Source organism: Sinocyclocheilus rhinocerous, unplaced genomic scaffold, assembly GCF_001515625.1.
Source record: "Sinocyclocheilus rhinocerous isolate Xijiao unplaced genomic scaffold, SAMN03320098_v1.1 scaffold2090, whole genome shotgun sequence".
NCBI lineage: Eukaryota > Metazoa > Chordata > Actinopteri > Cypriniformes > Cyprinidae > Sinocyclocheilus > Sinocyclocheilus rhinocerous.
The window spans coordinates 136,304-149,958 of record NW_015632025.1 but is presented as its reverse complement, the minus strand read 5'-3'; the positions used below and the strand labels follow the sequence as shown (position 1 = coordinate 149,958).

The 13,655-nt window shown below is 41.5% G+C and overlaps 1 protein-coding gene across 2 annotated transcripts in view; it reads left to right on the top strand.

The window, feature by feature from the left end:
* Nucleotides 1-13,655, top strand: part of col2a1b (collagen, type II, alpha 1b) — a 46,373-nt gene that overhangs the window by 17,435 nt on the left and 15,283 nt on the right. For both annotated transcript variants that reach the window (XM_016554866.1, XM_016554865.1), the window contains 23 exons: nucleotides 574-672; nucleotides 1,431-1,475; nucleotides 2,435-2,533; nucleotides 3,053-3,106; nucleotides 3,547-3,654; nucleotides 3,849-3,902; nucleotides 4,339-4,437; nucleotides 4,523-4,576; nucleotides 6,515-6,613; nucleotides 6,807-6,860; nucleotides 7,766-7,819; nucleotides 7,896-7,949; nucleotides 9,067-9,120; nucleotides 9,224-9,268; nucleotides 9,358-9,456; nucleotides 9,618-9,725; nucleotides 10,008-10,061; nucleotides 11,135-11,188; nucleotides 11,269-11,322; nucleotides 11,773-11,826; nucleotides 12,768-12,875; nucleotides 12,965-13,018; nucleotides 13,094-13,147. In XM_016554866.1, coding sequence (XP_016410352.1) covers nucleotides 574-672; nucleotides 1,431-1,475; nucleotides 2,435-2,533; nucleotides 3,053-3,106; nucleotides 3,547-3,654; nucleotides 3,849-3,902; nucleotides 4,339-4,437; nucleotides 4,523-4,576; nucleotides 6,515-6,613; nucleotides 6,807-6,860; nucleotides 7,766-7,819; nucleotides 7,896-7,949; nucleotides 9,067-9,120; nucleotides 9,224-9,268; nucleotides 9,358-9,456; nucleotides 9,618-9,725; nucleotides 10,008-10,061; nucleotides 11,135-11,188; nucleotides 11,269-11,322; nucleotides 11,773-11,826; nucleotides 12,768-12,875; nucleotides 12,965-13,018; nucleotides 13,094-13,147 — 1,611 coding nt within the window. The remainder of the gene's footprint in view (nucleotides 1-573; nucleotides 673-1,430; nucleotides 1,476-2,434; nucleotides 2,534-3,052; nucleotides 3,107-3,546; nucleotides 3,655-3,848; nucleotides 3,903-4,338; nucleotides 4,438-4,522; nucleotides 4,577-6,514; nucleotides 6,614-6,806; nucleotides 6,861-7,765; nucleotides 7,820-7,895; nucleotides 7,950-9,066; nucleotides 9,121-9,223; nucleotides 9,269-9,357; nucleotides 9,457-9,617; nucleotides 9,726-10,007; nucleotides 10,062-11,134; nucleotides 11,189-11,268; nucleotides 11,323-11,772; nucleotides 11,827-12,767; nucleotides 12,876-12,964; nucleotides 13,019-13,093; nucleotides 13,148-13,655) is intronic.

The window sequence follows — 13,655 nt, the reverse complement described above, 5'->3', positions numbered from 1 at the left end:
AAAAAAGAGAGAGCAAGCTAGTGTTAGAGGCCTTTTTTGCTTTTTGTGAATTGTATAATAAATAAAAAGGAAACAAATAGATAGAATACAAAAAGAATAGAGAAGATAGTGTTAGTTTTTTTTTTTTAAGAAAACAAGCAGTTAGTAAATAAATAGAGTGCAAGTCTAAAAGGGGCAAGTTTTTTTATTTATTAATTTTTTGTAATTATAAAGAATAGAATTAAAATAGAGAGTGCTAGAGGTAGAGTTTACCGGTGCATGTCATGTGCGTCATAGATATATACAAATAATAATAACATACTGTATATGCAAACATTAATAACAACTCATGAATGTTTTAAGAAATCGTCATAAATCCACCATTAAATATCACATCAGACTGTAAGGTCATTCAGATTCCCATTTTTCTGCTATTAAGACTCTATATTATGCTAAAAACCATGCAGTAAATTTAGTAATAATCTCAGGTTTATGACCACATTGATAGATACAGATGAATGCACAACCCAGGCTCTGGAAATAGCATTTGAAAATGAGAAGCAGTATGTATCATGTAGTTTTTTTCCTTCATAGGGCGAAGCAGGACCTACTGGAGCCAGAGGACCTGAGGGAGCACAAGGACCCCGCGGAGAGTCTGGCGTCCCCGGATCTTCAGGACCTTCTGGACTCTCTGTGAGTAACCACTGAAAAAGATTAATACAATCGAAAACGACTCAAATTGCTATATTCTTCAATCACCATCCTCACTGTGCCCTTGAACGAGGTCAGAGGTGACTCCAGAAACCAAAACATTCTGCTGTTGACATGAGCAATGAAGTGAAGTTATGCCCAAAACATGACTGAAACTCTTCATGAACACCAGTTTTCTGCAAGAAAGAGCATAGCTGGCTGGACATTAATGACATAAATAGAAGTGCTACAGAGGTCAAGATTTGGTTTTCTGGCATAAGCTGGTTTAGCCTGACCAGATGAATAGTGCTCAACCAAACCAGTGGAAGCCATCTTGCTGGGCAGGATTTAAGTTCCTCTTTCCACCAGCTGATGGTTTTAATAAGAAATATCTGTCACTGATGCCACAGCTCAGGATGGATGCAGTGAAGGGTTTGGGACTGTGTGTGTGCTCCAGTCCATGCTTTCATGACGTCATTTTCTCACAACTCCAGAGTGATTCGTCACACGACCTTTACAGCTAAGATAACTGGCTCAAAGGTTCTGAGCAGTGAATGTGGACGTGATGGATAGATCGCTACAGGTATTATACACCTCCACTGGACTGGACAGTCAGAGAATACATGAAGACTTATCAGAGGCAATCAGCTGAAGACAAGAACAGGAAGTCAGATTCAGGAGAAAAGTAAAATCTTGCTGCTTAAACTGTTGTAGGATCTGGATCTAGTCTCTCTGACTGTGTGCTCTCGCTCAATCTGCAGGGTAACCCCGGGACTGATGGCCTCCCCGGAGCCAAAGGATCAGTGGTACGTACCAGACTCCGTGTAATTGTGATCCACTGTGAATGAGCTGTTCTCTATAGACCAATGTGGAGTAGACGTCACAGTTACGTGACTTGCAGCTGCGCGCGCATAGCGGTGGCAGAAAAACACTGGGAGCAAGTGCAGGGAAACGGGTAAAATCCATGGAATAAGAGAAAAAATGTATTGTTGTGCCTTTGGATGTCAGAATCAGAATGCAAATAACTTTTATATAACACTGTCGTCAAAGACGCCATTTAAAGCTAAACACAGACGTTTAAACGGACAGACTATGGATGAAACCTGCTATGATTACCCTACTTTTAAAGCATGCATTTGATTTAAACAATAGGTATATATAATATTCATATAGGGGACATATTGTATTAGCCCTACAGTTGAAATACATGCATGAAACACTATTTAAACCTATAACATAAAATAGGTAAATGTTATGTTATCTCACAATTCAGACTTTTTTTCTTGCAAATGCAAGTTTATATCTCCTAGTTCGGATTTTATAACTTTATTCAAGTCAACAATTGCGAGTTTGTCAATTCTGAGGAAAAAAAGCCAGAAGTGTGGGATTATAAACTAAGAAGAAAGCATGACGAGTTGATTTTTCTTACCAGAATTGTGAGATATAATCTTGGAATTACAAGAAAAAAGTCCGAATTTTGAAATATAAACTCCAAATTAAATTTTGTATTCTTTTATTCCATGGCTTGAATAGACTGCTACGTTAAAACGGTAATTTTCTGCCACCAGATAGGCTCCGCCCACAAAAACGTCATCACTGTTTGCAAACACTGAGACTGGTCTATACTGCATCTGAGCATGATTCCTTTTCACAAATTTCAACATTTGTGAGAATCACTTGCGATAATTCGATTCTCCAGAAGCAACACAGTAGATAGTATGAGGATTGGAGCTGTTTGCACACGCTCATCTGTGTCGTCTCATAGGGTGGTCCTGGTATCGCTGGCGCTCCTGGTTTCCCTGGCCCTCGGGGCCCTCCTGGCCCTCAGGGAGCAACTGGACCTCTGGGGCCCAAGGGACAGTCTGTGAGTTTCTGTGTTCATTTCAAATGATCAATCTTCAGACAACCATTCACCTCTGCTAAATAAACCCAGATCAGGACCTGACACCAGGTTTATCTAGCAATAATGACTGCTTAACTCTACATTACACTGCTTTACTCTGCTTTACATTACTGAGTGAGTGTTTGTGTTTCACACACCGTGTGCAAATGACCACAGTAAACACAAAACAATCATCAGGGACTCTTATGATACGTGTATTAGAGTGTGTAGATGGAGCTAAACCCTCCGGCTTAGAGATGAGCTCAATGTGATAATGTGAGATATGAAATACTGATCACATGTTTTGCCCTGTGCCATAATACACACTTAGATATTTCACAGATCTGTTTTATTTAAACACACATTGAACCTTTCCAGGGCTGGCTGATGTGACGATATATATATAGTGATGTTAATTGATAGAGATCTTTCTATCTATCTTCTGGTCTATTTCTGATAATGCTGGTATTAGATGAGATTTACTCATGTGTTTGTCTTTAGGGTGATCTGGGTCTCGCAGGGTTCAAGGGTGAGGCCGGTCCTAAAGGAGAAATCGTAAGTTCTGTTCCTAACATTCACACTAGAAGTTATTCATAGTCATGTAACCTCATAATCTGCAGCACTGTATTCTAAAAACAAAGCTGAAATACAAGGAGCGAGTGCACTGTAAACCCTTTTCATGAAGAGTGTTTGCTAACATAAAGCAATGTCACATTAAAATAATACTTTTGAGTTTACATTTCTTTTTAACATGTTAAAATGTTACTTTTTTATTCGTTTTATTTAAAAGCAACTAACCTGTTAATTTTACAGCTGCACAGATGCAAGTGAAAAGTCATTTAAACCTACTATCAGTGTGTTTTTGTGCTGTATGTGAAGCGTGTCTGTCAGAGAATGCAGTGTATGTAAGTGTTTTACGTGAGTTAAATGTGTCGCCTTACAGCAGTCATGGCTAAATGAAAATGAGGGTTTTAATTAAAGGATGGTTTGTTTAGGGTAACGCTGGGCCTCAAGGTGCCCTTGGCCCTGCCGGAGAGGAAGGTAAGCGAGGACCCAGAGGAGAGCCTGGTGCTCTTGGACCCCTCGGGCCGTCTGGAGAGAGAGTAAGACACAGCTTCTTCATGTCTGACCTGATCTTTTGTGCCTTCTATACGTCACCCATACGAGGAAATACAGTTACTCCGCTCTCTGAAGGCCTGCCATCGGTTAGATGGGGCTGGTGTAGTTCTTTGAGATGAAGCTTTACACTGCATCGTGTTATAAATTCTATTCAACAAGGATGACATGTTTTCTGCAGGGAGCTCCTGGTAATCGAGGTTTTCCTGGACAAGATGGTCTGGCTGGTCCAAAGGTGAGACATGTCACGTGTTCGAAATGCATAACACATGCAGTCTTTCAGGGAAAATATAAGCATTTAGCTGTTTAGAGATCAGGAGTGAACGGGAAGTTCTGGTTAATAAGTTCTGGCAATGTGCCTGGAAGAGAAATTACTGACGGCTATGTTTCCCATGGTGCAGATGAAGAAAATGCAGTCTGAAGGTCATTTTGCCATCAGAGACTTACAATACAACAATTTTACAGCAATTAGCCAGATTTGCTGTGTGGAGGTGGCTTTTGTTGTCATCATGTCTGAAGTTGTTCTTCTGCTATATGCTGCTTAGTGAGCCTTCAGTCTCGACTGCACTCCACTACATTGCAAACCAAACTATTAGTGAGCACATGGCTATGAAAGGCATGTTTTAGCTGATGAACTCAGCATGAATTGAGTTTCTGGCGTTGTTCTGCAGGGTGCTCCGGGCGAGCGGGGAGCTGCGGGGGTGTCGGGGCCCAAGGGGGCCGGCGGAGATCCGGGCCGGCCTGGAGAACCGGGTCTGCCTGGTGCACGGGTAAATCAGGACATCTGTCTGCAGTGTAACAGTGTAAACAGGTTTGATGCTGATTTTACACGCTTGTCATTATCCCGTTCCGCAGGGTCTGACGGGACGCCAGGGCGATGCTGGTCCACAGGGCAAAGTTGGTCCGTCTGTGAGTAGACGCTGTTGTACACGACTATTATGCTTATATTTTTACACAGATATTTTGACTGTATGGTTAATAGTGAATTTGACCATTACAATAATAATTTCAGCCAGTCTGCTCTTTAGATATCAGTCTTAGCCATCACAATGTACATGGAAAAAAATAATTGGTGCAGAAACAGTTTTCACTGTGAAATTGCTTGTAAATCTTATAAATAATTACAATGAAGTGGCACACATCACTTTGAATTAAACATGAAACTTTGAAGCAGAAAGACTGAAATAGTCTTTTTTTCTTCTAAATGTATGCTCCAGTAATCTTTGTTTTATTCACAGCTTGGAAAAGTAGCATAGTGAAATGGAAAAACATCTTCACCCTTCGTCTGTTAAAAGCATAAAGTCTATTGGTTCCACACCAGCAGACAGCCTTGAAGAGTCTCTGTGTGTTAGCAATGCACTGTGAATGCAGTGTCCTGATTCTGTTTACAATCTCAGGCCATGCTGCTTCTTATATACATATCATAGAGTAGGGCTGTCAAAATGGCTGAAAAACTAAATTCTAATTTTTTTACTTAAATATGATCAAAATTCGAATTATATTCAAATTTAAAAGGCATAATTTCAGTTAGGGTGAAGAAAAGCGTTTGGATTCTCTCCTGAGGCCACAAGAGGGCGCATCGAGCAAAATATTACTAATGCACGTTTATTCAAAGCATAAGAAAACATGACTATCTGTGAAAAAAGTGCATAATGTTTAAAATAATGTTTATAAACCAATTATAATTAAGTTGCTTAAACAACTATAAACAAAACAGCATCATGTATGTATGCATAGTTTAATACAAAAAGGCCGAAGAGCACATTTTCATTTAAAAACACGAGATGCAGTGGGATGGAGAAAAACCCGCCATAAAGTATCGAGATATGTTTTTTTTTTTTCAAAGTTAAACTTGCATTAATTTGCTTGGTAAACATGCGGCTCTTTTGTGCGAGACGCGAGTGCAACGCTGATAGATGTCCCTCTAGAAAATGTGTGAAATATGTGTTCTGTGTGAACGGCTTGGTTTCGGTTTTGACGTAAACAAGATCTCCTCCGCATTGATGTTCTCTTTTCCCGATATATGTGTAATGAACAACGCAGCAGCGCCGCATCCAGTGGCTTCAGCTGGATAGACTAACAAACGCATTATAATGCAACGACACTTACATCGTCATCGCAAATGTTTAAAATAATGTTTATAAACCAATTATAATTAAGTTGCTTAAACAACTATAAACAAAACAGCATCATGTATGTATGCATAGTTTAATACAAAAAGGCCGAAGAGCACATTTTCATTTAAAAACACGAGATGCAGTGGGATGGAGAAAAACCCGCCATAAAGTATCGAGATATGTTTTTTTTTTTTCAAAGTTAAACTTGCATTAATTTGCTTGGTCTAAACATGCCGCTCTTGTGCGAGACGCGAGTGCAACGCTGATAGATGTCCCTCTAGAAAATGTGTGAAATATGTGTTCTGTGTGAACGGCTTGGTTTCGGTTTTGACGTAAACAAGATCTCCTCCGCATTGATGTTCTCTTTTCCCGATATATGTGTAATGAACAACGCAGCAGCGCCGCATCCAGTGGCTTCAGCTGGATAGACTAACAAACGCATTATAATGCAACGACACTTACATCGTCATCGCATCTCGTGCGCCGCTGATAAGGCTGCCTCCTTAACGCACACCTAAAATTAGAATGCAACGTTTTTGCATTCGAACGTGGATTTTTATTTTAAATTTGACAAATATTCGAAATTCGAATTTTTTTTGACAGCCCTATCATAGAGGGTCCTTGACTTCCTGCTTCCTGTCATGTGATCTCTCACGAAAGACTCGCGGTTCTATCACACGTGTTTAAGAGCTGTACCCTGAGTAACTGCAGTGCTCTGTTGAGGGTGTAGGGTGCTGCTGGTGAAGACGGCCGGCCGGGACCCCCGGGCCCTCAGGGTGCTCGCGGTCAGCCGGGAGTCATGGGCTTCCCTGGACCCAAGGGTGGCAATGTAAGCCATAAAACTCTTGTCCTTACATGTCTGTTTCTTTGTGTCACAGCAACTTGAATGTGTACATCACTGTTCTTTATTGTTATTAACTGTGTTATTATGTAAACACTTTTTCATGTGTTATTACTCTAAGACTATTTCACGTTGCCATTAATGAAGGCAGTTCATATCAGGCATGTTCCTCTCGCTGCAGGGTGAGGCTGGGAAATCAGGAGAGAAGGGACTCGCTGGAGCTCATGGCTTGCGTGTAAGTTGCTCCATGATCCTCAACACATCTACACTGCAAACGAAGCTTGACTGATCTTCAGAGCGACTGAGCTCTGCGCAGGACTGCTGGTGCTTGGCAGGCTTTCTTGGCCATTTCTTTCTTCCAGCGCTAAAACGGTGGCTTGTTCTAAAGAAAACCGGACATTTGATCTTGTATATTTGAGTCAACTTTATGATTTTTCTAAACATACATTTGGGTAAAAGGTAATTTACAAAGTGGAAAATAGTAAGCGAGATATTATAATGAAAACATGCTGTTTCCAAAACTAGTGATTGGCTTTTATTTCAAGTCAATGTGCACAGAGCAGGGTGGACCATGTACATTATAATTCTTACTTGAAGGATTCTTTACATAACTACAAAGCAGTAGTTTGCTGGGGAAGTTCGTCAGGGATGTAACTTGTCAATGTGCCAAAGTTTCTGTCACAGTGCATCAAATCTTTGAAACATATTCAAGAGTTTTGTTTGAGGACTGAACGAGTCTGGTGTTGTCCTAGCATTCATTTAAAAAACAAAAAAACACACATTATGGAATTCTAAGTGATCAGAGCCTCGACAGAACTATGAGGACACACCTGTATCACTATCTCTGAAGAAAATGCTGCCACAATGGTAAACATAAGAGGCTAATCATACAGTGAGAGGCTGAGGCAAACCTCAGTGTCTTTCTCCAGAAGCTTTGGGGTGTTTTGCCAGTCGTCTGCTGTCGGTCTGATGCTGAGATTAGGACAGCACTACAGTATGTAGACTACAAGCAGTGCTCTAAGGCTCTTCTGAAGAAACAGCTGTCTCTGACACACACACAAGCACCTTTCACTCCTGGGCTTCAGCTCTGATCACACAGCTCTCTGCACTGATGGAGTGACTGATGTCTGTGCTCTGCAGGGTCTGCCGGGGAAAGACGGAGAGACGGGCGCTGCCGGACCCCCTGGACCTGCTGTGAGTGTGTCTGCACATGCATGCCTTCACATGATGAGTTTATGAATGAGACTGATGATGATGATGATGTTGACAGGGTCCTGCAGGAGAGAGAGGAGAGCAGGGTCAGCCCGGACCCTCCGGCTTCCAGGTGAGTTGCCTTGTTAATCTTATTCAAGAGTGTTTAACATCACCCAATCAACCTAACTGCATTCATTCATGTCTATGGGTAAAATCAGGTATAAAAAGCTGTTTAAGATAACAGTTGCAGGTTGTCTCTTTTTACAGTGCAGTGTTTCGAGCACTTCTTACAGTAAATTCACTGTCACAGCTTCTTACTTAACAGTTAACATTAACAATTCCAGCAATATGATGAGAGATATGTATTTATAAAAATCATTCTGCACTCAAAGCTAATTATTCCCATCCGTCTGGATGACTGTTGACGTCGATCTGTGTATTCCTGTTGATGGTAAATGGTTTTAATGCTTTGCATCAGTTTTAACCCCAGTATGATCTTGTTCTTCACAACAAACTCATGATTTGTCTATATATTTACCAATTTATTTAGTTTAATTATCATAAATGAAGAAATGTAATTAATATTGAATATAAAGTAGTACTTCCTCTTCAATCTTTTTCAGATATGAATGATTTCTCAGGTGGTCATGAGGTCATTTCAGATTTTACAGGCATTGATCCGTGATTTATTGCTGGTCATTTTCTTCCACTAACCTGAAGAAGATTGCCAGCTGAATTTCTTCATTCTACAGTTAATAGCGGAACATATTTTATGATGGATGAGCCAAGCAAATCTTTTACAGACATCATTTTTTGTACAGATGTATCTGTGATGCATCTTTGCTAGCTAAAAAATATATTTATTTTTTTTCCTGGATAAATATGGACAATGAATAAAAAATCATCATGTACGATATGTGCCATCCCAGCAGGGCATTAGTTCAGATCATGTCTTTGCACATTATGATACCTGTAGCAATATTATTATATCACATAATGAACTAATGAGTGACATGATTAACTGCTACTGCGAGTCTTTCTGAAGGAACTATCACTCAGGCTTCTGTTTGGAATAATACTGAGATTAATGGAGGTTACGAAAAACATCCTTTAAATGGACCTGTCGCTCGACAGCTAGTTGTGCCACTTGAAGGTTTATTTTATCAATCAAATAATGAACCATGTTGTTTAACACCATGTTTGCATGTCATAGCGTTGTGAACAAACCGTTTGTTTGTTGTGTGTAGGGTCTACCTGGACCCCCGGGCCCCCCTGGTGAAGGCGGTAAACCTGGCGATCAGGTGAGCGTTCCTGAAGAAGCAGAGGACACCTTGCTCTACATGTCACTCTGCTGGCTGCACACAGATGTGTAATAAAGCCTGGCGTCTGTCTTTGCTCCCTCAGGGTGTTCCAGGAGAGGCTGGGGCCGCAGGGGCCACCGGACCACGCGTGAGTCTCCACTCCATGCTCTCTCTTCGGTTCGTAAGTGCTTAGTATTCTCGTGTGTTAAAGTTCCCTGCGCCGCTCTTCCTCCTCAGGGTGAGCGGGGTTTCCCAGGAGAGAGAGGAGGTGTGGGGCCCCAGGGCCTCCAGGGGCCTCGAGGTCTTCCAGGAACTCCAGGAACTGATGGCCCCAAGGTGAGCAGATCAGTCCAGTACAGATAGACATCACCGTGATCACAATGCAGCAGAAAGTACCATACGGAGGTCTCAAATCCGTTTTATGATAGCACATGCTACAGCCTTCTCTTCATTAAAGCTTGCGGGTTAAGTGTGCTGAAGCCTGTAATGATCCGTAGGGTGCCGTCGGCCCAGGGGGAGCTCCTGGTGCTCAGGGGCCTCCAGGACTGCAGGGGATGCCTGGAGAGAGAGGGACATCTGGCATTCCTGGACCAAAGGGGGACAGAGTGAGTGAGATTTATTCAGCTCCACCCTCGTGAGACTAGACCTGTGTCTTTCTGGAATGAAGAGAAACTCACGTTTATAAAACTCTGTTGATCCGTTTCCTGCTGCTTGATTATGTGACATTCACCGACGCTCCAGCTGCTTTGTTTAGAAAATATTAGAAAAGAACATGTTAGAAAAGCACTAGTAAAGCACTATTGCCATTGACTGCTGTGTGCAAACATTAGCGATGCAAGTACTGTAATGGATATCAGTCATAAGATCTGACTGTCTGTGTATCACAGGGTGACAACGGTGAGAAAGGACCTGAAGGAGCTCCTGGGAAGGACGGCGCAAGAGTAAGAAGATTGAACATCTTGGGCCAGATTTACTAAACAAGGCAAATTAGCATTAGAGCGCAACTCCATAAAAGCGCAGATGGGAGGGAAAATTCTGCGGGTGATTTATTGACAATGCACACATTAAAGAACACAGACGCAGCAGATCATTTCCATAATAACCAGCGCAATCTACCGAGAAATTTACCGCCTGCTTTAAGACATGCTTTTTTGGGCGTTAAATAATGGCGCAAATACCAGTAATTTGACGAGCGCAAATTTGTGTTGTGTGATTCATTTTAATACTCTCCTCCCATAAATTTTGCGTCTAAAAGGGAAACTCCTACAAATGCATATTCAATAAGGTCAGGTGCAAAAATAACTGTGTCCACACCTTTTTAGCGCTAATTCTTCACATTGTGTCTTTAGTCAATCCTAACAGTACTATTTTAACATCAAAAGACGGTTTGCGCTGGCGCAAGCTGTTAGTAAATCTGGCCCCTTGTTTTTTCCTCCAATATTTTCAATATTTACTTTGTGTTGGTTTTTACATCTATGGTTGGCTGGTGTTTTCCAAGAGTGATGAAGCACAGATGAATGTACTATCATCTATTGTGTGTGTACAGTATGTGTGTGTGTGTGTGTGAGTGTGTGTGTGTGTGAGTGTGTGTGTGTGCAACGTTGCTCTCAAAGCTGCTTCTCAATTTACCGCTGAACAGTGAACTACATGTCTGATTTGGTTTACAAATGGCAATAAGGAGAAATATGATTAAGCCAGATTGCTTGTGTAGTCTTCGAGCCACTGGACTCCACTGGTCTACATGATATAACTAAACACATGAACCAAACGAATCCTGAATAGCATGTGTGTGTTGCAGTGTGTTAGCTGTACACAAAGGACATAAGCTGCATGAATATGTCAGCATGAGTTCAGTTCTGGATTAATGCATGTGTGTGTGTGAGTGTGTGTGTGTGTGTGTTGTGTCTAGAGTTGAACTGCTCTTCTGTAGGGATGTTAATAAGAGTCTTTTTTAAAGATACTACTGAGGTTTATGAACAGGAGTGCTTGAGGAATCTGCTTTGTGTCTTTACAGGGTTTAACGGGTCCAATTGGTCCCCCTGGTCCTGCGGGACCCAACGGTGAAAAGGTACTGAAGTTATCAGTTTATTATCAGTTTGTTAATGTGTTGAATGTCTAATATTAATCTCTACGCCGTGCGTTCCTCAGGGAGAATCTGGACCTGCAGGACCGTCTGGAGCTGCTGGTACTCGCGGTGTTCCTGTGAGTCTCTCTCAAACTGTATCAGTGTTCAGAGACCTGTGTTCAGAATAGTGCCATTTATCTACTTTCTATACTTTCCACATTGAAGTCAATATATTTTTGCAACTTGCGTATGTAACTCAATGCATGCAGTGATCTTCTGTTGCTCAAACTTTATACCAACCTCTGAATTTACATGCTGAGAAGTTTTATCTGTCATACAGTTTTGTCATTCTGTATCTCACTTAATACACCAGACATGATATGACACACACCAGATCTCTGGATCATTTAGATCTGATATATTTGTATATGCTTTATACATATGTACTTCTAGGAGAAGAGTGTGACATGAGTAACCTCTATAATCTAAACACTATTTTAGCTGATGGCATGGCATCATTATTGTACATACAGTATAAAAATGTACTAGTATGATATAATAAAACTGAGGCTTTATGTTTTTGACAGGGTGACAGAGGAGAGACTGGTCCTTTTGGTCCTGCTGGTTTTGCTGGTCCTCCTGTAAGTACAGCAATGCAATCACTGCACCTCATCTTCACTCTCTTTATTTCTGCCCAACAGTAAAATCTCAGATGCTCTCATACGCCAAGCTCACACAATCTGATCATCAAACTACTGGAATAGCTGTTTTTAATATTTTAGCAGTGCACAAATGAAAACCACAAATAAAAAAGGCTTTGGCATAGAGACTACCCAGCTAATGGTGAAACCAGTCATCTAAGTGTTTATGCACTTAATAAAATGAAGAGGTGAAAAAGATAGAAAGATGGTGCAAATGACTAAAAGTGAATGCTTATAATTGCTTGACCTCATTTATTTAATAAAGCAAGATCTGAGATCTCCGTGATCAGTGAAAGAGAAGGTAGATGAGTTTGCTGTCTAATCATAAATGATATGGCATCAGCTCATTACCCAGAACAACACGCAAAACAGTTAAACAGTTTGTTTTCTGCCTCTGCACTTTGTTTGGCTGCAGCACGTGTCATATTACACACATTTAAAACTGTTCCTGTGACTGCACCAGTGATGGCAGCGAGACACCCTGTCACCCAGACTGTTTTTGTGCAGTTAAAGTCCCTCTAAAGCATCTTCATTATCTTCAGTGGTGAAGCTGATTCAGGAGCTGGAGCTGTGGGAATGCTTGCCAATTCAGTTGTTTTTAAATCATCACTGTGAACTTATTTTGGGATATATTTAAGGAAATGCAGTGGAGGAAGAAGCAGAAAGGAGTTTTATTAAAATTCAAAATCAAGAACTAAAGTTCATACAGTCATGAATTGTACATCAAACCTGAAATGAACAGATTTAACATTTTACAAGTGATATTAAGGATAGATGAACTGCCTTTGCATCTTGATTAATGATTAATGTGTGCGTGTTGGAGCACTGACAGCACTAACATTGATGAGCTGATTGTTCACTGATTGATCTGGATATGTTAGGGTGCAGATGGACAGCCGGGCGTTAAGGGAGAGCAGGGTGAAGGTGGACAGAAGGGTGATGCTGGTGCACCGGGCCCTCAGGGGCCTTCTGGAGCTCCAGGTCCTCAGGTAACTTCAGCACAATGAATTTGCTTTCCCGTCTCAAGACAACATTTGCCCTGTATTTCTTCACATTGTGTATTCCTGCTTGGTTATAGGGACCAACTGGTGTGTCTGGACCAAAAGGGGCTCGCGGTGCTCAAGGACCTTCTGTAAGTACTAACAAGAGACTATCCTTTGTAAATGTAGATCATGAAACTGAATGTTTATTTTTATGAATTTTATAGGGTGCCACAGGTTTCCCTGGAGCTGCTGGTAGAGTTGGACCTCCTGGTCCCAATGTAAGTAAAGCAATGGACCTGTTCACTATGACAAAGACCTCACTTGAAGGGTCATGAACTGAGAAAACAAAATAATTCCCTTGATCTTTTGATATATAAGAGGTCATTGTACAATAAAAACCTCCCGTAAGTTTAGAACTCAAAGCTTTGTCATTAGTCTAAAAACCACTTATATTGAAGGCAGTCTGCTAAAACAACAGCTTGTGGAATGTTCTACTCTATGATGTAATAGTGTGGATAAGCACCGCCCCCAAAGGAGAAGAACAACGCCTATGTCTACATCGCTGCCTATTTAGCCCCGCCCACTGATTCTGCATCGCTGCCCGTTTAGCCCCGCCCACTGATTCTACATCGCTGCCCGTTTAGCCCCGCCCACTGATTCTACATCGCTGCCCGTTTAGCCCCGCCCACTGATTCTACATCGCTGCCCGTTTAGCCCCGCCCACTGATTCTACATCGCTGCCCGTTTAGCCCCGCCCACTGATTCTACATCGCTGCCTGTTTAGCC